This window comes from Schistocerca gregaria, chromosome X (assembly GCF_023897955.1).
Source record: "Schistocerca gregaria isolate iqSchGreg1 chromosome X, iqSchGreg1.2, whole genome shotgun sequence".
In the NCBI taxonomy this organism is placed as follows: domain Eukaryota; kingdom Metazoa; phylum Arthropoda; class Insecta; order Orthoptera; family Acrididae; genus Schistocerca; species Schistocerca gregaria.
Window position 1 is genome coordinate 613,780,644 of NC_064931.1, and position 24,275 is coordinate 613,804,918.

Here is a 24,275-nt window from a genome sequence, read left to right on the forward strand (position 1 = left end):
GAAGTGTAAAATAAAAAATAAGATACACGAGTGTCGTAAGTGTAGGAACAGTTAGTCCAAATTATTTATCAGCAGAGACACAAAGCATCATCAAGGAGTTGGAAGTAACAATGGACTAATGATTGAGATTAAATATCTACGTACTCACAACAAATATTAGCAATCTATAGGTCAATGTTGAGAGATAATCACAAAATACATCACAGAGTGCAAATAGCAGTGAAGGATCACAGGGAACAACATGAACAGGGACACTGATACAAAAAGAAAAACATAGAAAAAATAGGTTTGCTGAATGTACAAACAGTAATAATAATAATAATAATAATAATAATAATAATAATAATAATAACATAAATGCTACAGAGCAATATATATATTTGTCTTCAGAGAATCTCTATGAAGGAATTCACAATAGTGCCTGAAACTTTGCTACATCTTACAACTTGATGTGGTCTACAATCCAGAAGTATTTCATGGCAAATGAAAATAATCTCTATTTGCAACAAACTAAAAATGAAACCTGCAATTCAGCTAAGTAACTGTAAATTTGTCTATTGTCAAACAAACTGATAAAAAACCTGAAACATCACTGACTGGCAACTCAAAGTCAGGAATCACTGTATCAGTTAGGGTATGTTACGTTTCTTGTGTTGGTGCCAGAAGCAGTTGATAATATTTATCCCATAAACATACAGATATTTAATTAACATTACAAGAAACAACATACCTATTCCAGCCTAAATTATTGTCTAATTTTAATACAATAACTTTTACATCATCAACTTCTTCCCCACATTCTTAGTTATGACCGGTTTTAATATACTGGTATGTTGGTTGTTTATTTCTGGATTTATCAAATAGATTTCTGAAACAATTACTTTCAATCCATTTAAATGAACCCAAGCACTTAGAATAATTCAAACTTTTGCTACAGAATCAAGATTTTTTTTCTGACTGTTTGTTAGCGACAGTGTAAGTTATAAGAACAGGCAATAATTCAGACATTTTGCAATAATAACTTCAGCATTTCTTGTGACAATATGTCATTTTTTTATTGTTCAGTGACTCAAAATTTTGAAATTATGTTCAGTGTTTACATCTTATGGACTGAGAAGTTTGTACATGACAGGAAAAAAGAAAACCATTCCTCCAAAAAACAATTAATGTACAGTAACGAAATTTTAGAAATACATTTGTCTAGGTAACATATTTAAGTGATTAACATTGCAAGATAACAGGTTAATGTAAGTGGGGAAAAGCCTTTACAAAAGTGAAATGCTGGTACATTATCAACTGGTGTAAATGCCAGAATGTTGAATGCAAGTATGAAAACAAGCATGCACTGTATTGTACAGGTGGTGGATGTAAGTTTGTAGTAGGCAGTTGCATGTCTGTTGCTCTTGATTGGTCAGCACAGGGATGGTTAATGCTGTTTGTGGACGATGCTGGAGTTGTCTGATGATGTCCCATATGTGCTCAATGTTCATAAATGGCAGCACAATAGGTCGAATCACCAGACTGATGTACTGTTTTGCAGTCAGGGTGCATGGGATAACCACAGCAGAGCTCCTGATGTCATAGAAAACTGCACCCTTCCATAATTCCTGGTGTAGGTCCAGTCTGTTTAGCATGCAGACAGGCTGGTTGCAGGCCATCAACTGGCCGCTCCTAACGAACGCATGGCCATCACTGGCACCAAGACAGAACCAGCTTCCACCATAAAACACAACAGACCTATAACATGATCTCCTTTGAGCTCTCACTTGGCACAACTGAAGCCGCAAATGGTGGTGGTTTGGGGTCAGTGGAATACACGTAGACAGGTCACTGTCTCGGAGATATCCTTGAAGCAACCAATTTGTAACAGTTCATTGTGGCTCTGTGGTGGCAACTATTGCTCAAGTTGCTGCTGGAGTACAATGTGCCAGAGCCCTTTGCTGATCATGAGACTCTTCCCTCTCGGTAGTGCCATGTGGCCTTCAGGAATCCACTCTTTTTGCGACCATACATTCTTGTGACCACCGCTGCCAGCAGTCATGTACAGTGGCTACATTCCTACCGAATTTTTTTGCATTATCACAGAAGGAAATTCCAATTTCAGCCCTATTACATGAACTGACTCAAACTCATTGAGATGTTGATAATAGTATCTTTGGTGCCTTAAAGGCATTCATCACTAACATCAACTCACCCTGTCCAGTCTCAAAGGTAACAAATGTTCGCAACTGTTACATTGTGCGTTTAAAGTAAAATTGATTTTCAAATAGCTCTGAGCACTATGGGACTTAACTTCTGTGGTCATCAGTCCCCTAGAACTTAGAACTACTTAAACCTAACTAACCTAAGGACATCACACACATCCATGCCCGAGGCAGGATTCAAACCTGTGTCCGTAGCAGTCGCGTGGTTCCAGACTGTAGCGCCTAGAACCACTCGGCCACTTTGGCCAGCATTGATTTTCATCCTCATAGTGGTCCTACTAGTGCCACTCTTATTCAACTGGTACAAAATCTGATTAGACATCATCTGTCAGATGCAGAAACAAGCCTACCAATATTCGTTTATGTCGCACAGCTCCTTCTTGGTACTGCAACTTTTTTTTCCGGCAGTGTATTTTCCAAAAATAAACTGCTCTATTGTTATGAGCTATCAACTTTCTAATTCATGCTACAACACATTATCTGCAAGTTAAGCAGTTTCATTAACAGCAGTTCTCTATTATATCGCATGTCATTATGTTAGAAAGCAAAACGAAAGTTAAATTCCGAACTGGTTTTATTGGTGGCAATGAATAAGTCTAAAAATTAATTGGGTAACAATCAGAAAAAGAAATTTAACTGTGATCGTGGAACAAGCAAAACATTGAATTACTCCTACATGTTGTTAGTTTGTCCACTGACGATGTTATCCACACAAACTTAAGTTAATAGATACACCAGATTTATGATGAGACTTAGGAAAAAGTCAAGATGCTGGATTACAAAGAACTGCTTTATTCTTCAGTAAGTGCTACAGACATATTTGGAGCTCATACCAATTTAAACTTCAGTGCCTTAAAGTATACTATTTGGTTACACACACTTGCTTCACACTCATTAATTGTTGCTCTACTAACAATTTCACAACGGCTGTGCTGGGGAAAGCACAATGCCTACCAAGTCAATTTTATTCTATCATCCCCGTTTTAATGTTTGTTGAAAGAAACCTCTCAACACAAATGTCCTCAAACACTGCCTAGAAAAAAAGTCACAATTTGGTATCTTCTCAGTTTGCTCAATTAACGAGTTAATACCAGTATTCTTTACCTTAATCTCCAGAGTGAGTTCATAGGTATCTTCTTCTTTATCAACAGTCCGTATCTTAATTTTAGATGATTCTTTGATAACTGTTGTTCCACGGTACCAAGTAACTTGAGGCTTTGGTTTTGCTTTACATTTACATCTCATTGTGATGAGAGTGCCAGTTTCATTTGGAATAATTCTTGGCTTTTCTATGAAGGAAGGAGCAAATCCACCTTCATCTCCACCTATAAAGTAAATCGCAATTGTTCATAACCCATGAAAATTTGACTAAGTGCATAAGCTATAAATGTAGTAAACTGCTGAAAACACACAAAAAATCAGCAAGCACAACAGAATACACGGGACAGTTTATACACAGAACAAGAGGGAAAATTTTAAGATTAGATGTCACACAAGAGTTTTCTGAATACCAGCTGTCTGACACACCATCAAGGAGAAATGGGAGGAGAACTCATGCAATGGGGACTTTGGGTTCAATAACAGGCTTCTTTTCTTCTTGCAGTGCATCCAGGGGTGAGCGAACATTATCAACTGAAAACTAGAAAAAGGAGGGCATTATCAAGATTAAATTTCACTTTGGAAAAGTATGTGTAACTAAAAATATGCAGACACATTCCAATGAAGACAACTGAACATAAGAAACAATTTAAAGACTGTTACAGCAGCATACTATGAAAATAATGTAGTAAATAAATTTAAAAAAACAATGAAGAGACTATCAGTACTCAGTAACACAGGAGTTTGGTAAAGTTGACTGTTCTGGTACACTGTCATTTTCTTCATGTATATGTTAGCATACCTTGGAAGTTCAATGCAATATTTGCATTGCTCTCGCCAAAATTATTGAAGGCGTTACACCGATAGTTCCCACCATCTTCCTTCGTAGGACCGGAAATTTCTAGTGTCAACAGATATGTGTCTTTGCCTGTAGCTTTCCGAGACATACGAACACGGTTGCTATCTGAAATTATCTTGGAACCTTGGTACCAAGTTATCTCAGGAACAGGATTTGCTTCTAATATGCATTCCATAACTAACACTTCGCCCTCTTGACGTATTGTTGGTTTCTTTGGAAAACGAGGAGCTTTTCCATCAGGAATCCTGATAAAAACAAAAGAAATGTATTTGCATGTGATGCATTGAAAGCACTTTAAGTATAAAAGCAACAGCAAAATTAACTTTCTGTGATGCAAAACACAGAAATTAACGAGTGAATGAAGCTTTATGATATTGCAAAAGTAAAATTCTCATGCAGAGATGATTTATTAAAGATGAAAAATAGTCTCCAATTTTGCAATAGCTTTACAAATAATTGACAATGAAATAAATTTATGAATATTGATTTGTGTTATTATGCACTTCATTTTCAGTAGATATTTGGGTGACTGCTTTACCCACTCATCTGGCTAATGAGCAGATAGCAAGCACAGCTGATATAATTGTTGACAAATTTCAGATGCCTGACTTTAGTAGTGATATATTTCACACCAAAATGAAAACCTTTATCTCAACTAAATAACTTGAAATTTCTCTCTTCTCAAGCAAAACATGAAAAATCACTGACTGCTAATACACAGAAAAAAATCACTGTATCAGTTATATACAATAATTAAGGAATTATTAATAAATAAGTAAGGTTCATTTATTTCATGTCTGAGTTACAGCCCTGCAAAATTCAAATCTGTCTTACAGGGAACCCCTTGAGTGCAAGGTCACAAAAGGACAACAATTCTTATGGCATTCGATGCCCCACATATTATCTACCGTGCTACCACAATACTGGCTGCTAATGACAACAGGGGGTGGGACCAGAGGTATTCAATGGTGGGCACAGCATGACACTACAGAGCATAGTTGAACTGTTTAGTCAATGAGTAACTAACAACAGTGCTACAGTGCTAGTGGTGTCGATACAAAGCAAAGCAATGGCAATGATAAACAAAGCAAACATTGCATTATATCTACAACAACATTTTCCAAAGCTGCCATTTCATCAGAAATGAAGCCAAGGAATTTCAGAATGAGAAAGAAGTGGCAGATGAAATATTAGTGTTTCTGCAAGATGAATCAGTGGAATGTGTGCTTTCATATATGCTCCACTGTGCGGACAATGTATATGAGGAGTGTAATGATGACAATACATGCTGAACAAGTGAAAGTGATACTGAAACTATTATCAAGGCATGTAGTTCATCATCCTTTTTGGACAGGGAGCCACAAATCCCACCTCCAGTGAAATGCAGTAACAGCCAATTGTTGCCCGAGGAGCAGGTACTAAACATAATTAGTACACATAAGATCATTCACAGCATAGAAAAAAACAATTATGAACAGATTTTGAATAAGTCTGCAGCAATATGAATGTGTACTACATAAGAAAAACTACAGAGATTCAAGGCAGAAAAAGGCGCACTTGTTATAAAAACTGGTGTTTTCGGATTTGACGAATGCTTGGTCCAATTCACACAATGTACATGATAGTGACCTACTACATAATGCATGTCAAATTGCACGCAAAACAGATTATGGTGATTTCAAGGGAAGCAGTGAATGGTTGCATAACTTCAAACAGTGTTACAGAACTGTAAAATGTAAGATAATGAAATTTTAAACAAAGTGTCAACTTGATTATGCACAGCAAACTATGGAATCGGCCTAAAAATTTAAAGATGAGATAAATAAACATATCCAATTGTTCAGGAAAGAATTTGTTTTCAATTCCAATCAATTAGGATTTGAAGAGGAAATGCAGATGACAGGAACCCTGGAAATTAGAGGTACCAAGGGAGCTGTTTCAAGATCAACTAACTTCAATATCTTAATGCATTCATATACAATTATGTTGACTAATAATCCGAATGTAAATTGGTCGGAAAGTTATTTATTGTGCTGTGAGAAGTTGGAGGTGCTCTGTCCCCTACGATTCCTTCTCATGTGAGTGATCTTGCAAGTGCAGTATGGAATATTTACATTACAGCAAGCAAGCGTGGGAAAATGGGCGTAAGTCAAATACAACTAGATGGTATGAGCACTGTTTTTGTCCAATAGCTGCTAAAAATAACTTGCTTCAGCTTGATTCCTAGTCTGTGTATAAAAATCATACTCCTTTAGCATGAACTGTTCCTCCTGATAAGTGTGTAATATTGCAGTTCATACCATCTGGAAGCACTGGACAAATTCAGCCTCTGGATGGTTGGTTTTTCCATGACTATAAACCATATTATTGCACTGTCTGCAGCTATGCCTTAAGGGACAGCCAATTTCACAATATGCTCCACGAGAGATGGTTCTGCATTCGGTTGCATGCCATCACATTCTATCAGTTCTCATTACCCCATTACACCAATATGATCCTACATGCATTCTTCAAGACTGTATACCTAGCTGAACATCTTGCATGGTTTGTAATTCCCATGAAATTCGCCTTTGATCTTGATGGTGCAAACCTTTGTGATCACTGTGACATGCCATTTTTCATTTGGTGTTCATGGTGCAAGTTAATGGTTTGTTTTGAACATTTCTTGAATGTTGACCATGTCCATTTTGTGAAGTGAAATACATAAACCCCATGGAGGGTTGATCTCTGCACTTTCCAGACAGTTATTTTCTGTTGCCTTCCAGATGTGTATGGTGAGTCATTAGCAGCCAATATTTTTCCCACCATAATTGTTAACACAAAACTTTCAAATGAGCCTTACCAAAGACTGAATTTGCGACTTCACACTCAAGGGGTTCCTTGTTAGCATTGGACTGTAGTGCAGCCAGATGAATATTCATTGTGTAGTTTATTGGTGAAACATGATAATTCTTGTCATAACCAACATGCTAAACTTGAAAGAGTTGTGCAAGACAGCAAGTGACTCTTCATATGAATGCTAGAAAAATTCAACAAGAACTTCCAACCATGCTTATGTCTTTTACAAAATTGTGGTCCACAGGATTCACCACTTCAGTTACATGACAATATTCTGTTTATTGCACTTAGTATAAGATGGAAGTTCAGCTAAATATATCTGCAATAAACATTAACAACATGTGGTGAAGAATAATATTTGCAACTGTACAATTTATTTCAGATGCAGTATGATCCTAAAGATATTTGATGCTACTACTGTGCTTTAAATTAAAACTGAATGGCATTGTACATATGTTACACAATACTTATAACAGTGAAAAATTTGCATGTGTGGATAAAATAACTAAACTTGAAGTATCGGACCTCCTTAGTCATCTAAAGATTAACTGTCATGAACGAAAAGGGAATGCAAAATTCCAAACTTTGAAATAGCTAACCAGTTTCAGAATTCAAATATTGCAGTTTGGTTAGTGATGAATGTTCATGGCATAGTACATTGTCAGGCGCATGGAGGGTAGCTTACTATCTTGTGAACATAACATTTTTTTCTCTTAGTAGATGGTAAAGATCAGTTATGAAGTGCACAATCAATTTTTATAATATTTTGATGTTAAAAAAATTATCATTAATAGCAGAATTCATCAGTTTAATCAACTTTTACTACCATAGGGAGCATAAGAAAGTAATAGAAGACAGGATTGAAAAGACTTACAAGGTAATAAGACAATAGGTGATCCAAAACTGTAAGAAAATTTTCAGAATTTCATGATGCACAATCATTCAGCTATATAGCAAATGTTTATTTGGCAACAAGTTTTAGATTAAAAAGTCAATCATTATCTATGTATTGCAATACTGTACACTACATTATGCTTGGCAATGTTTGGCTCATATATATTCTATTTTGTGTGTTTAATAATCCCTTAGATTTTACACTGTAACATTTGCAATTCATCATCTGTTTCTGAAATCATTTATGGGGAAATAAAAGAACAACTAATGCCAATTTTATGGAAGTGCTTACTGATTAGCAAGGCACTGCCTCATGTATGTATGTACAGCTATCATATATTTGCTTGTTTACAATTTACACAAGTTTCAGATGATGGTCAAAATATAAGACTGAAAATGATTGCAAAATATATGTTTGCACACAAATGAGTGATAATGCATCATAAAATTCATAAAAGCCTCACAATTCTTTATCACAGGACTTGACAAAACATACTCATTGGTGGCGGAGAGCTAAACTCTCGGTAGCAGGTGGAACATATTCCTTACAATTTATGAAAACTTCAAAAAATTAGTTCATTGGTTAGAAAATGAGACCACCTGTTTGGTCCTTTGAAATGTGAGAATTACACATTACTCATTAAGTATTGATCTTGTGGTTATAAAATGTTATGATTCTGAATACAATGTCGAAGAAATGTGAACAGCTAATTAAGAATGAATTTAAAAAACACCAATAAAGCAAAAGTAAGGCACATATTAGTGAGGCATAAGAAAAATGGTGATAGGAAAATGTTCAGAAAAAGAAAGCTCAGTTATAAAAAAAAACCATGTTTGGACTAGTGTCAAAAAGCACCTAAAGAGACAAAATAGTGAGACTATAGCTACCTCCTATTTTTTTACGTGCTGATATTTGTTCACTGCATTGCTCTTACTGATTTAAGTGATTCTACAGTGTGTAAGGTACACATAATAACAAGGTTATCATCAGTAGAGCATAAATTTACTATAAATTTTAATTTTTAATCATACCTAATAAGTGTTAAATTAATTTTTACCAGATATTAACCATATATCACATTCCAAATTTGATTTATATATTATGTTAATAGCTGTGTATAGAGCAACTCTTGTGTAGATGTATGGTTCCCATAGCTCTTATTGTAAGGTGTTGCGGCAACAGAAACTGAATGCAGCTGTCTCAATGGGAAAAAAATGTCTGTAGCTTCTGGATACCACATACAGTGGTTTATTTACTTTGTATATGGACATTCCTCTGGATCATATGAACTATCAGCTCATGAAAATGATGCTGGTTAAGGACTAATTGTAGCACAAAAGAAGATGATTGAAGAAATCTATTACCTCGAAAAATAATTTCCATGTTGTTTCCATTTTTTTAAGTCACACATGTAAGTTGAATTTTTAAAAGTTCATATCGACAGGAATGTTGAAATGTGCCAAGTTGTTTGGGGAAAGAAATTTAAGTGCAAATGAAACAATTACACTCATCAGCAGTAACACCACAGGCTAAATTTGTGCTTTGTTAAGAATAGACTAGGGTGCAAAAAAGGGCAGCTCGTTTTGTATTTTGAGAGAGTGTGGCAGATATGATACACGAATGGGGATGGAAGTCATTACAGCAAAGACGTTTTTCGTCGCGGCGAGATCTTTTTACGAAATTTAAGTCACCAACTTTCTCTTCCGAATGCGAAAATATTTTGTTGAGCTCAACCTACATAGGTAGGAATGATCATCAAAATAAAATAAGAGAAATCAGAGCTCGAACAGAAAGGTTTAGGTGTTCGTTTTTCCCGCGCGCTGTTAGAGAGTGGAATAGTAGAGAGATAGTATGATTGTGGTTTGATGAACCCTCTGCCAAGCACTTAAATGTGAATTGCAGAGTAGTCATGTAGATGTAGATGTAGATATTCCAGATTTAAATGTGATGAATTGCATAATCTTTTAAAGCTGTTATGATGATTACAGCTCCCCTATGATGACACAGGTTGGTCAAAATAAATACCAATCTGACATGAAGGAAGTTACCCTACTTAATGACAGGAGAAAAGTCCTCCTACAGGAGGTGCTGAAAATAGTCACAATTAATGTACATGCAGTTGTTGCTAAGTTCTTTAAGTTTTATTATCACAAAATGCTGAAAATACTTTTCAGGTCAGTTTAGTTTCAGCCACTCTGTATAATTTTTAGCACTATGTGTAACTTTACATGCTAGCTTGAAGTGGAAGCTTTTTAAATAAAGTTTCACACAGGCAAATTAGTTCACTTTATTTCTTCTGTAGTAAAGAAATATAAGTGTAAGAGAACAAGGAAGCATATTCAGTTTTAAAATACAAGAGAGCAGTAACAAAGCATTGTCTTGTAACTAAAGAATATGATTATCAGTTAATGTGTGCAAAAACAAGGGTTATTCTTTTATGAAGTTTGCGTGTCTGTCAATAATATACTTACTTCGGTTTATCACCTCCTTCAAAATTCAAATTTATGGAAGCAGTACCTTCACCAAGTTTGTTTTTTGCTACAGCTTTGTATTCACCACCATCTTCAGTTTCCACTGAACTAATTTCTAACCTGGCTAAATAATATAGTTTCTGATCTTGTACAAGAGACATCTTATATCTCCCAGCTTCCTTTATCATTTTCTTGCCATGGTACCTTTAATACAAAAAAAAAAATAAGGTTCATGAAACAAATATTCTACGACACCAAAACTTTGAGACTTGCATTAACAAATAGCATATTAAAATTTTAGTTGACACAGGCACAGGAGAAAGAGTAACAGGAGGCACAAGTCAATAGGAGCATTTTATCATTCATCTATGGCATGGGTGGGCAACTGGAAGCCCAAGGACCATATCTGGCCTGCAACTGTATTCAATTCAGCCCACAGAAGAAATTCCGTGTGGACCTAAAATAAAAGTTTTCTAGAAAACAAGAGATTTGATGCAAAATTTGTTGATATGGCACATCAAGAAAGGGGTGTAATTCATATATGTGTGTTACCTCATAAACACTGAAGTCACAGATGCTATAGTTTTGACTTTATGGACTTTTGTCATGTCGTGACAATACACCCTTTGAGTTAAAGTATTTGAATCTGGCCCCCAGATCACATAAGGTTGCCCATGCCCAATTTATCCAGTAAGCACTACAAAGGTCAAAATTTCTCATACATTGTGGCAACAATATATTGCTGTTCCTAATGAAGATAGTATTCATCAATGTCATTCCACATACCACAAACAATCCATGTGGATTGTCTGTAAATCAATTGGAAATTTTTGATCACCAGCATAAAAACATATACCACTCATTAAAATATGTAGGTGTCAAAAAATTTTATGAGGCAGAATCTCTGGTAAATGCTTACCTTCAGGAGCCAATTTCTTCCTCACGGAGAACAGAGGAATAGGTTGCAGAAATTGAAAGGGGAAGGGCAGCTTACTCAGACTCCAGGATGAGAGGGACCAATCTGTAGTGAGTGTGCGGTAGACTAAGATGAAGGGGAAAATGTTACACAGAGTAGGTCAAAGATGACACATTAGTAAGCACTGTGTCACTTTAAGTCCAGGTGAGATGAGGACAGTGAAGTAAAGATAGGTTAGAGCAAGAGAACTGAATATATGCACAAACAATAATGATAAACCAGGTAGTGGGGATGCGTTAACAGATGTGACCTATAGAAGTATGTCAATGCAAGGATATGGTAGAAGACATGTCCCCATTTCTGGAGTTTAGGGAAATCGTGTGATTTAGCAGGCACTCGCATCCCTCTAGTGAAACTGAAAAGAATTTTCAACAACTGGGTACTAGGTATTTGCAATACAGACAGTTTCTCTATGCCCATTGATGCACTCAGTCAGGTTAGTAGTGGTCAGTCCCATACAAAATGGTGTGCAATTGATGCAGGTTAGTTACAAGTTATTACATGTGTGGTTTTGAAAGTTGTCCTGCCTTTTATCTTGTAGTATTTATCAGTTGTGGGGCTAGAGCAGATGGTAGTGACTGAGTGTGTGGGACGTAATTTACAATAGGAAGGATTGCAGAGGTAGGAACTTTAGGCTAGGGATAATGGTTTGGGAAAGTCATATGGTTTGGCTAGGATGTTTTGAAAATTGGAAGGGTGACAGAAAGTAACAATGAGTGGTGTGGGAGGATACCAGGACTGAGGATCTCATTTCAGGGCTTGACTTGAGAAATTCATAACCTTGGTAGACTAATATGCTGAAGCATTTAAGGCCAGGATGTTACTGAATCACAAGAGTGAGTGGGGTATTACAGGTTTTTCTGGAAGTGGACACTGTATTAGATAAAGGGTGAAAGAAGTGTACTATCCAGGAGATTTATATGTGAATAAGATCTTTGGAGTAACTGTGGGAGAGGAATGCCTGGGAGAGGTTTTCAGTGAAGGTATTGGGGTATTCAGTGGAGGAACAGGTACATTTCTGTGGATGTCTACAATGTAGCAAAGAAAATTTTTCATGTGGAAGGGGTGACCATTATCAAAGTGTAGGTAACGTTGTTTATTAGTTGGTTTTATAAGGGCTGTGGTTTGGATGTGGGCTTCAGTTAGGAAGATTGCTCTACAAGGCGAGGTTAGTTTGAGTTGGGGAAAGGGGTTATGCTGTTGCTGTTGCAGAAAGTGGGGTGGTTCTTCTTCATCACGAGTTCACACCATGAAGGTTGCAATAAATCTGTACTGTGTCAGATCTTGGTTGAGAGGCAATGCTGGAAGTGAGTAATTCCTGGAATGCTTGAAAGGATGATTTCAGGGAGGAGGAGAACAATGTCTTTGGGATTTGGCTTGGAACTGTTCTACGCAGAGTTTGATATTCCCTCTGTTGTTTGTGGGTGGTATTGAAAATGGTACTTGTGGCAGAGGAGGAAAGGAGAATTAGATTGTGCATGCTAGTACATCCAGGGACTAAAAAGTGGAGTATTTTAAACAAAGATAACAGCTGTTGGAAGTGGTGGTTAGAAGAGGCAGTTATAAGCGAAAAGTAGGAAGCACATACAATTAAATAACTGCCTATTTGTCAATTAAAGACAGTAACTGAAAATCAAATAAAGCCTCTAAAGAATAGTACTATTTAAATTATGTTCCAAATGACAATTAAAATGGGGATAAAACATGTTGAAATGGCATCATATCTTGGAACAGCATGTGAATAATCACATTTCTTAGGTCTGACTTTTCATTATGGCAACAGCTTTAAATTCATGTTCCTTTATATGTAGTCATTATGTCCACATTTCCTTTTTTTTGGAAATCATATTTTCACTGTGTGTGTGGTTTTTTTAATTGATTCAACTGAGTGCTTGGTGAAACACACTATATTGTATTTGCTAAGTGAAACCTTTTTTTTCCGTGTTTCACAAAACTTTATTATTTTTGTATAATCTAGGTTTCAAGCCGCAATCCCATTTTCCAGTACACAAATGATTCCCAAGAAATTGGCATTAAATATTTAAAAAAAATAATAATACATTTGACAAAGTGTTTTCAAGGATATGGTGCCCAATACAATAATGATATTTATCTCAAAAATTAAATTCAGATCTCTGAAGACTTTGTATAATAGTAACACAGTATTGTATATGAAATGTTGTGTGATTACACTTACCATGTTATAGTAGGTTTTGGGTCTCCTACAAGTCGACACTCGAATGTAACTTTCGCACCATCTTCTGACTGCGTTATTACAGGTCTCTCTGTGAAGGTTGGCTTGATTCCATCCTCAGGTACAGGTGCTTCATCGCCTATATTGAGAAAGGAACCTAAACGGACTATTTTATGAGTTCTTTTTTTTTAAGGAAGTTGACAATAGAACTCTAAAATTTCACATTTCTGGGAGCAATTTTTGCTTCCTGACTAGTTTTTCTGAGAAGAAAAGAATGACAGATAGAAATAAACAAAACAGAGAAACAGAATGAAAAAGGAAAGAAAGAAACAAACAAAAACTACATCAGTTCCAGCAAGATAGTCCCACAGGACTGAAGGCTTTTCTGAAAGATCAAGAAAGAAAAGAGTTTAATGTTATACAGAGAGAACTGAAAATTAGTGATAGTTTTCATTTGCTTATAATCAGGCAAAAAATAGAAGATAGAGAAACTTTCCTACCACCTCCGATATTTGTGTATTTTGTAAAATATGAAAAGATATGCAAAGTACTTATATTTTTGTTTATAGTGCTGTGAAATGATAGAAAAATATTGTATGAACTTCCTTATTGTTCCCTTCATATCAGTTTCCTTCACTGTACATACAGGTGTCTTGGAAATTAAACTGTGTTAATTATGTATAGTATAATTTTCTTAATCAAATGAGATACTGTTGTTATTTTTACATTTGTGGCCAGCAAAATGCATGTTGATTTCAAACCACATGTTGATTTCCATCTGTATCTTGCATCCTGTATACGTCATTGCTATATTAAACATGTGAGCAATGAATTAAAATTTTCAAATTTTTCAATTGCTTTACTATCATCACTGTTTAATTTTTAAATTTGAAACATGTTTTAAGGTTGCCAAGTTGTAATACTCAGATGACCTTCAAGATTTTCTGAAATATTTTGGTTCTAATCTTTCACTGCAAGTCTTTAATTGATCTCTATGATGTTCTATTATTACTTGAGAAGTCCATAAATAAATTTTATTTTCCTTCCTCATAGAACATCTACTCCTTATTTGTCTCTATTTTATGTATTTTGTATTAATTTTCATGATCTTTGCAAGATTTAAAATGTTGCCAGCTGCCTTCCAACACCTGACAGCCATAAATAATTTAAAGTAATGTGATTAACACATTTTCAGAATATTTTTGTGATCTTAGGAATTGTCATATATTATGGAACATATTTAAATCAGCCAGCAAACATTTAAGGATTAGAGTACAAAACACAGTTATTATTGTTTCCACAGTGTTCATTTTCACTGACTTGTAATAAAATTATACAAAATCAGGACCAGGTTATACTCTTTGCCAGACTGAAAACATGTGACAGAAACTGATAAATCATAAAATGTAGCTGTCATGAACATCACTATTCATGTGCAGTTTTTTTTATAGATTTCCTGAGCACAGTTACCCCCCACCCCCACCCCCACCCCCACCCCCACCCCCACTCCCACCCCCACCCCCACCCCACCCCCAACCACCACTGACTGTGACACCTGCCAGTTTCAACAGTTTTCCATATAAATATATTTCATTAATATTGCCGAAGAGTGACCTCAGCAAGATTATTGTGATGATGAGAACAGCTTAGTAATGAAAGCTTTTGACACTCATCATGAAATGAAAAAAAAAACAGCATGAAAGATTGTTCTGTTAATGAGTATGAACCAGACATGTTTGTCCTATAGTAATCTGCTACTGGTTCATACTCATATTCCTATAAATTACATGGAAAGTTGTGTCATTATTTCAAGCTCCAGACAATTGAGAACCTTTCATGTTAGCTTTGATAATCACAAAGAAGCGTATTTGAGTTTTAATTTTATCTTACTTGTTACTACTGATTCATTTTTATAAATTAACATTTTCCTATGGAAAATAACAACCCAATTTATAGCAAGAGTAAAATTACAAAATAAATAAGTACAACTATTTGGTGATAATCTCCCAGATGAATATAGCTTATCTGAAAATTCTAACACAGCCTTTACTGAAAATGAAAGGGAACAGTTTACTTAGTAAACCTGAAAAGAAAGATCAAAACATTGAAATAAACACATACAAACCAATAACATCCACTGAATATATCATGACATGTGTAATTATACACTGCAACACTGTAAAAAAGGTATAACACAGGCTGCATTCAAAATATGTACTGACAAATATATAAAACAACAAAAGCTTCAGAATATAAGCCTAAATCAGAATTAAAGAAACTGAAACATTCCTGTGATAAAACTACAACAACCATTTGAATTTGAGTCACATGAGGGTGGTATGTTACCAATTCAAAACACTATAATAATCAGAACACAGAAATAAAAAAAATAATTGGGGACTTCCTTTTTATTAAACATTTTGAAACAGTTATTTCTCAAAATACAATAATTTAATATCACTTGTTAACTTTAGTAAGAAACCTCATTGATAGTGACTGATATCTAAACACTAAGACAGCCTGATCACATTTTTTACTCATTTTTCCATGAATAATATTTCTAATTTGAGAACTTGCAAGGAAGATATAGGTCAGAGACAACTTCTGTACAATTTCCATTTGCTTCAAATACAAGGCTACTTGTACAATACTGCTTTCACATGAACAGTTCATCTGCCACTTCAAGCTTAAGGCTATTTTTTTATCATAATTATTCTGACTATTTTTAAGTCATTAATATTACACTCATCCCCTGTTCATGCTACTGATTCTAAACCACTCATGTATCTATTTTAATGAGTTTTAATGTTTCTTCACTCCCTCAACTCAAGCAGGTGCAAACTTTTAAACAACAGCCACAGTACAAAAATGTACGATCTTTCAACAATGTTGCATGAAGTGGTTAAATTTTTTTGAGCTTTCAACTGAATACTATTCAGCCAGTGTCATGTGGTAACTGACTGACATGTAGTAATCATCCACATTCTTGATGTCATGTGCACAGTCACGAACATTTGAAGTAATAAGACAAGCCAGATGTTTTACTAGAGTATAGGTCCTCATCTCAGTGTTGTAATTGATAAGTCAAAGAGGTGACTCCTACATACATAGTTGAGGTATCTTCTTTACATATGCTGCTGTGAAACTTTCTGATAAATTACCAGACATAATAGTCTGACAGACATAATAGTTTCAAAAATAAATTGAAGTAATATCTCCTTGACAACTCCTTGCATTTTGTGTCATTTAATGAAATGGGATAGATAATTTAAAAAATTAAGGATTTTTTTTAAACAAAAAAAGAACCTTGATTCATGCGTCTATTTGTTGTGCACTTGTCACATTACACATCATAGCAGTTACTGTAGAATTGATCAATGGAACACATGACTGACTAATTAACTAACATATATTAACTGAAGTCCGGTGTCCCAATTTCAGTCTGTACCCATGTTCCAATTTCTGCCTTATGTTCAATTTCTGTCTGTATGTTGAGGCTAATCTCAGGAACAACAGTAATGGTTTTGATCCTGTTTTGACTGAATGATAAACTGATTTGTGAGGAACATTTGTGTATATAACTTCATAAATATTTCATGGAAATTTGCTGAACTATGGTGAATTAAAGACCCAAATAACTTTGATCCAGTTTAGACTGATTCAAGAGGAAGGTTTGTGTATAAAACTTCATAAATATTTCATGGAAATTTTCTGAACTATGATGAATTAAAGACCCCAATAACTTTGAAAATGATACCATTATAACTGAGTGGTACAGCTGTTGTAACTATACAGAGCAGTGGAGCTTGAGTGAAACCTGTGCTGTCCATGACAGCTAGCAGTTAACCTACAAACTGAAAGGTTGTTAGATCATATTCCAGGTTGCTCACTTATTTTTCACTCTGCTTTTTAACCTACCATTCACCTCTCAATGATGTGTAGATGTGGAGATGCCAAAAACAAAATGTGGTTTGGATTCCACAGTTAGCTGTGGGTCATATTTCCCCATTTTCCCAATTGGTTAACTGGTCAGGGACACACGAATTGCCAATTGATGCCCAACTTAAACACTTACTTCAGGCCACTGAGCCACACGAAATTATTATTACCAGGATCTACACATCTATACATAATTCTTCTCCCATATATACATTTTTCTGCCTGTATGTATGGTTCATCTTCCTCAGGGACTTCTGTACAGGTTTTGATATTCACAGTGGACTGGCAATGGAGCCTTAAAATTTTCTGGAGGCATGAATTTTTTATGTTCCATATTTAATTGGCGTTTGAGTGATCTCTCATGGCAGTGATGGAAAGTGTGACCCACTGCGCCATCAGCAGTGGCAGGAGCAGGACTTGGCAGTGAGTTCCAGCTACTGGGTGGCTCTTATAGCCAATGTAGGGCACAAAGCAGGCCAGTGACTACCTCACTTGCAAATGAGCAGCTGTGGCAGTGTGGCACCTTTGATGCCCAGCTCATATTGATAGGCAAGTTGTGGTAAGTTATATGAAAGTGATGACATTCAGTTATCTAATTTTGTACACTGAATTTTAATCATAACTCTATGCACTTATCCATAAATGAAAATGCTGCTATGCTAGACAAGTTGTCTGGCTATAGACAATGTGTTATCTGTGTGAAGCAGTGGTGGGTCACTTATAATGTATGTGTGTGGTGTGTCTCTGAGGGATGAGATTCTTCATTACTCACTCTTCCACATACAAGTATGATTCTGAAGGTCAAAATGTATACAGGACATTTACCCATGCACTACCATCTGGTACAAAATAATACTGTCTTAAGCACTCTACTGCATCGAGAAAAAGTCATCCCACATGCCAAAAAATCTGCCACAAGAACTGAGCCATCTACAAAAACTGCTCCACAGAAAGAGTTACAACCTCTGCCAGATTTCACAGCCGATTTCAAGTGAACCTGCCAGCAGGACTCTACCAAGCAAGAGAGCAATAATCTTGCATTTTTACCATTTTGTGACTCAGTGACAGGGAAGGTTAGCAGATTCTTGAAGCAACACAACATCAAATCAGTGTTTAAATTCCCATCAAAATATAACAAGCTATGAGGCCTGAGAAGGATGGCATAGAAGTTACAGTGCTTGACATATGTAAGATATGTCATGAGTGTGGTTACTATTAAGTCAGGTAGAAAATGAACACTTACAGCAGTGCTGAATAGAATATGAAAGATGAGTCAATCTCTACCATCCTAAGAAATGAGTTGTGGCAGAATATGCTTTGCAAAGTGGGTACAGAATTATTTCTGGCAAGATATCCGTCGTCTCTGGTATAGTTTAACAAAAAATGCAATTGACATTAAAAATATTGCATTAAAGATGGTAGGTTGCAGCTCACTACAGCATGGAATCCAGCAATTGAGGCTATATAATGACATGGCCATTAACTCCATGGGAGTCAGTACCAAATGACAATGAACAAAGAGTAATTCACCAAACACTCATGGAAATCTAATCATTTGACACAGTGGAAGCTTGAGAATATTGTTAATCTTTGACCTTATAATTATGATGGAATATGAGTTATCTTCTAACTTTTCCAAATCCCTGACACTAAACAGCAATTAAAACTAAATTTATATAAAATTTTGATGATTTTATTAGTCTTTAAGTCATAGTCCTACAAGTAATTGCACTTCATGATGGTCCTGCAACTACCAGCACGCTATTAAACTATTTATCACTAAATCACCAGGAGTGTTTAATTTGTTATATGTCAGAATAAATAGAGAACTTCATATGAATTCATAACTCACTGCCAAGTGCTGCTCCTGCCACTGCTGATGGCGCAGTAGGTCACACCTCCCATCACTGCCATGAGAGATCACTCAAACGCCAATTAAATATGGAACATATAAGCAGACTTGGAAAATTTTCTTTCTTTTTTCCAAGTCAATTTCTGTTTAATATTCAGAGCAAATGATGCAATCAATAACTTTTGATGGAAGTGAGAAGTAAAACAATTAGCAGATATAGAGTGGATCATAGCATTTAATTTTTTCTGTCTAGTGTAACATTTTACCAATCAGTGAATAGCTAAATATTTCCAGTGCATCTTCGTATAACATCTTTTTATTTAGCAGTTGGTGAGAGATACAACTGGCATGGAGATCTGTATCATAGCACACAAAAGTAAATTTTTTTCTATTATTTAGTAAGTATTTTTTAAATGTGGATATGCCACCTGTCTAAAGAATCATGCCTCATCATCATTCGTATAACAGTCCCATATACTTAGTAGGTTACTAACATTTCCTGCATACCATAAGTTAATCTCAAAGGGACACAACCCATTAGAACAAGTCCATGATTATGTCAAAACAGTTCATGGGTGTACTATTGGATGTCAGTGTCCAATGGGCACAATGACTGTCGCACACTGACACCTGGCAGTTCATCTGTGATCTATTTTGACATAAAGTATGTCAGAAGAAGCTGACGAATCACAAGTCAGTGATTAGTTTTTAATTTCTGTAACAGTTTCTGTATGTGTCCTACACTGAAAATTAACATATGTAATTCATGGTTACACATAATATGGTCAATTTTCTGACCACAAAATATTTGTTAAAACGTGCTTTTTGTCAATATTGGTAATGGTAATTCCTAAACATAATAACTGTAGTCCCACACTACGTGAACAAGTGGCATCTTGAAGTGTTGGGTATTCTGGTGGATATCAGCGTCATTCTTGCATGATATTTCAATAATGTGACTTGTTATCTTCATCTGGTGCTACCTAATACTGTTTGAGTGGAACAGATTCATGCTCCTTTCCCACCATAGTAGGTACCAAGTGTTCCAACTATGCTTCACTCCACTAGCAGCATCGTTAGGTGTTCCATTTTTGGTCCAGGGTGCCTGTCTGTCGGCTGACATTTTGTTTATGCTCTTCTGTAGTTCCAGGTGTTGTCTCTGTGGTCTGCTCCAACTAGAAATGTTCTTAGGCATTCCCTCTTCAGTCTAGCATGCCAGGCCAAATACTGGTGGTTTGTCTTTGATCTCAAACACCCATCTACACACTGGCATTCTCTTTTTGGTCCAGTGCAGTTCTAGCTGTTCCCTTTGTGGTCCACTCCCACTAGGAGCATGCTGTGACGCTCCACCTTCAGTACGGTGTGCATGGTGCTCTTATCTGGTGCTTGTTTCTCATGTCCATACCCCCAGTTCTTCTTTTTGTGAAGTTCTGGTGCTGCACTCATTGTGTTTCAGCAGTTCTGGTGCAGGATTCCAGGCTCAACTGAGTTGGTACCCAGTATCAAAATTCATGAGGTTTTCTGTTACCTTTGTCTCTATAGACTCTCTTATAACACTGTCCCAGTATCTGGGGGTCTGTGACAGAACCCTTATTTCATCAAAGTTCATGGAATGACTGATTTCCAGACAGTGCTTGGCAATGGCTGACTCAGTTGCCTATCTTAGTCAGGTGTGCCTCTGATGTTCTTTGCATCTGATGTCCACTATCCTAGTTGTTTGGCCAATGAGTTACATGCCCTATTGGCAAGGTATAGTATAAATTCTTGGTTTTTGTTGTCCCAGGTTGTCTCACATTTCCCAGTAGCCATCTTATTTTGTTAAGTGGACAGAACAAATCCTTGATGTTGAGCTTTCTGATGATCCTGCTGATTTGGGCAGAAATAGATTCCAAATGGGTTGTTGCCCTGTGGACCAATGTCTCCACAACTCAGAACTTTTTCAGTGGGCAGTGATAGATGCTGGCATGCAGGTACAAATCAGTGTGGGTAGGTTTGCCATACACACTGCCCAAAGGAGCCACTTGCTCTCCGTTTTGACAAGTACATCCAGAAACAATAGCTGACCATCCTTTTCCAACTCAATGGTGAACTTAATATTTGGAAGGCCTGTGTTCAGATGTTCCAGAAACTCATTTAGCCTATCTATAAAATGAGGTGAGATCACAAAGGTATTGTCCACATACCTGAAGAAGCATGTGGCTTTGTAGCCAGCTGTCTTTAATGCCTCATCTTCAAATCTCTCCATGAGCAAATTGGTAACCACTGGACACAAAGGTATATCCTTTTCATAATATTGGCCCCATACTGAAAATCAACTGAGGTCAGTATATGCCTGAACAGACCCAACAGAGCAATGTCAAATTTTTCTGCAATCAGCTCCAATGAGTCTTTTAGTGGCACCCTAGTGAACAGGGATACCACATCAGAACTGACATATTAAATCTGAGACTGTGATATGTAGTTGCATGAGACATTGCAAGACATACTGCAAGTTGTGGATGTGGTGAATACACTTCCCCGCATATGAGAACAGCAGTTTCTTCCAGTACTTAACTTGATTGTACATAGTTGCTTAATGACCTTGTCAGGCAAGCTAGTTTCCTTCATGAGAGTCCTGGTCGCCTTGTCTCCTTTGACTGTAGGGGCATATTGAAAAAGTCTGCATGCAGGGTGCCCCAGAAGTTGACACACTTTCTCATCATCCTGCACTCATCAGCCTGCTGCAAAATGACTGTGCAGTTCCATTTGCCTACTGCCAACATCACAATGCTGTTGTCTTCCAAGAGTCTCTTAGAGATGGCTAGAACAAACCCACCCGCTTCTTCAGGTGTGTGGTTGATACCTTTGTGATCTGGCCTCATGGTACAGAGGCTCAAGGAGCTTCTGGAACACCTGAACTCACATCACCCAAATATTAAGTTCACCATAGGACTGGAAAAGGATGGTCAGTTGCTTTTTCTGGACATACTTGTCAAGAGGAAGGTAGATGGCTTGTTTGGCCACAGTATGTATCGCAAACCTACACACACTGATTTGTATCTGCAAGCCAGCAGTTGTTACCACAAAGTGCAGAAGAGCAAAGTTTAGAAGACATTGGTCCACAAGGCACACACTTTGCCACACATAGATAGTTTGGCAGCAGAAACAGAACATCTATGATCAGTGTTTTCCAAGAATGGATTCACAACCTAACAGATTCAGAAGACCCTTCAACAAACTACTCCACCACACACTACCAGAAGAGGAGAAAGATAAGGCAGAAACTGTGATACATCTGCCCTATTCAGGATCTTTTTCTGCCAAAATCAACAAGATTCTCAGGAAGCTCAACACCATGTGTGTGTTCTATCCACTTACCAAAATAAGAATATCAGCCCACAGATGGGCACTTCAGACTTAAAAAAGAATGACTACAGAGGCTGCAAGGAGAAGCAGAGTGCAGACTGAATGCCTGGAATCTTGTATGGAGGGGGAAGTGCATAGGTATAAATTCTGGACCCGTTCGATTCGATGGACAGTCTCGCGTAGCACCTAATGAAGATAATGAGTCATGTTGTCGAAGGTATTATGCGAGGACAATGCTGATAAGTGACAAATGTTGGAGAGATCAAATTGTCTGCCACAATACATTTCAAAATTCTTGAATCTTATGTGAGTTTCCAAAACATTGCTCTTTGTAATGTCTGCAATGCTTACACTCATTAAAGGCTACTCTCAATGTTAAATAAATTCAGGTTTTGTTATTTACATCTCTCCCTCCCCCTCCCCCCCCCCCCCTCTCTCTCTCTCTCTCTCTCTCTCTCTCTCTCTCTCTCTCTCTCTCTCTCTCTCTCTCTGTGTGTGTGTGTGTGTGTGTGTGTGTGTGTGTGTGTGTGTGTGTGTGTGTGTATGTGTGTGTGTGTGTGTGTGATATTCACTGTGGAAGCCTGTATACAACAGATGAAGCATAGAAAGTGCTCTGCCTTAAAATTATAATCATCATGCTTTGCAGCCACTCCTTCATGAGAATTACTGAAACTGTGCAAAGCAACTCTACCACCTTTGATGCTGTAGTGATATGTGCCACTTAGACACAAAGCAAATAACTGTGGCCATTTATCAAATAAGGTTACACACTGAACACTGACTCAAAATCAAATGACTAACACTGATAATCTTCACCGCATACTTCAATCAACAAAATGACCAAGGGACAATAGAAAATTAGAGCCTGTGCAATGATTTCCTCTGATTATGAGATGGCTGACTTATTTACTTTTTATCTTTGCCCATGGACTCTTGTCTGAGAATTTTCTGTTGAGAGTACTGTGCCTGTTATAAATGGTTGTACATTTTAATATGTATGCCTTAGACACATTTTACTTTGTTTGGTGGTTTAATTTTTAATAAAATTTGTACAGGATGCTGCATCAAACCTTTTTTTACAGCAAATGACTTTTCAATCAAAGATATTTGAAATTTCTTCTCATGTAGATAAATATTGACCAAGGGCTCACAAAAAAATGGACTGTTGTGTTTTTACAACTTTGTCTGCCTCGATAGCTGAGTAGTCAGCATGTCAGAATGCCAAGTTAAGGGCAACAGCTTCGATTTCCGGCTGAGTCAGAGATTTTCTCTGCTTAGGGACTGAGTGTTGTTTTGTCTTCATCATCCTATCATCTCCATCGACACGCAAGTCACCGAAGTGGCATCACCTAAAAAAAGACTTGCAGCAGGCGACCGGTCTACCTGACAGGAGGCCCTAGCCGCATGACATTTCATTTCATAACTTCATTAATCACATAGATACAGGCATCAACTTTTTTCATGAAATTATGATATTTCTATGTTCCAGAACAGCAGAAAGCAAATTCAGTGAGATAACCCTTTTGCAGGTCTGACAAGAAATTAAAGAGTGAAAGTAAATTGATTATGGCGATTTTTGTGTTGTTGCTGTTGCAGCTAAAATG

At 36.6% G+C, this 24,275-nt stretch overlaps 1 protein-coding gene across 50 annotated transcripts in view; it reads right to left on the reverse strand.

Moving 5' to 3' along the window:
- The window catches only part of LOC126299121 (twitchin), a 484,418-nt gene that overhangs the window by 370,466 nt on the left and 89,677 nt on the right, over nucleotides 1-24,275 (reverse strand). For 35 of the 50 annotated variants that reach the window (XM_049990829.1, XM_049990822.1, XM_049990828.1 and 32 more), the window contains exons 6-9: nucleotides 13,539-13,692; nucleotides 10,366-10,569; nucleotides 4,105-4,406; nucleotides 3,309-3,529 (exon numbers count right to left, since the gene is read on the reverse strand). In XM_049990829.1, coding sequence (XP_049846786.1) covers nucleotides 3,309-3,529; nucleotides 4,105-4,406; nucleotides 10,366-10,569; nucleotides 13,539-13,692 — 881 coding nt within the window. The remainder of the gene's footprint in view (nucleotides 1-3,308; nucleotides 3,530-4,104; nucleotides 4,407-10,365; nucleotides 10,570-13,538; nucleotides 13,693-24,275) is intronic. The other 15 variants (XM_049990863.1, XM_049990870.1, XM_049990869.1 and 12 more) reach the window with 2 other exon arrangements.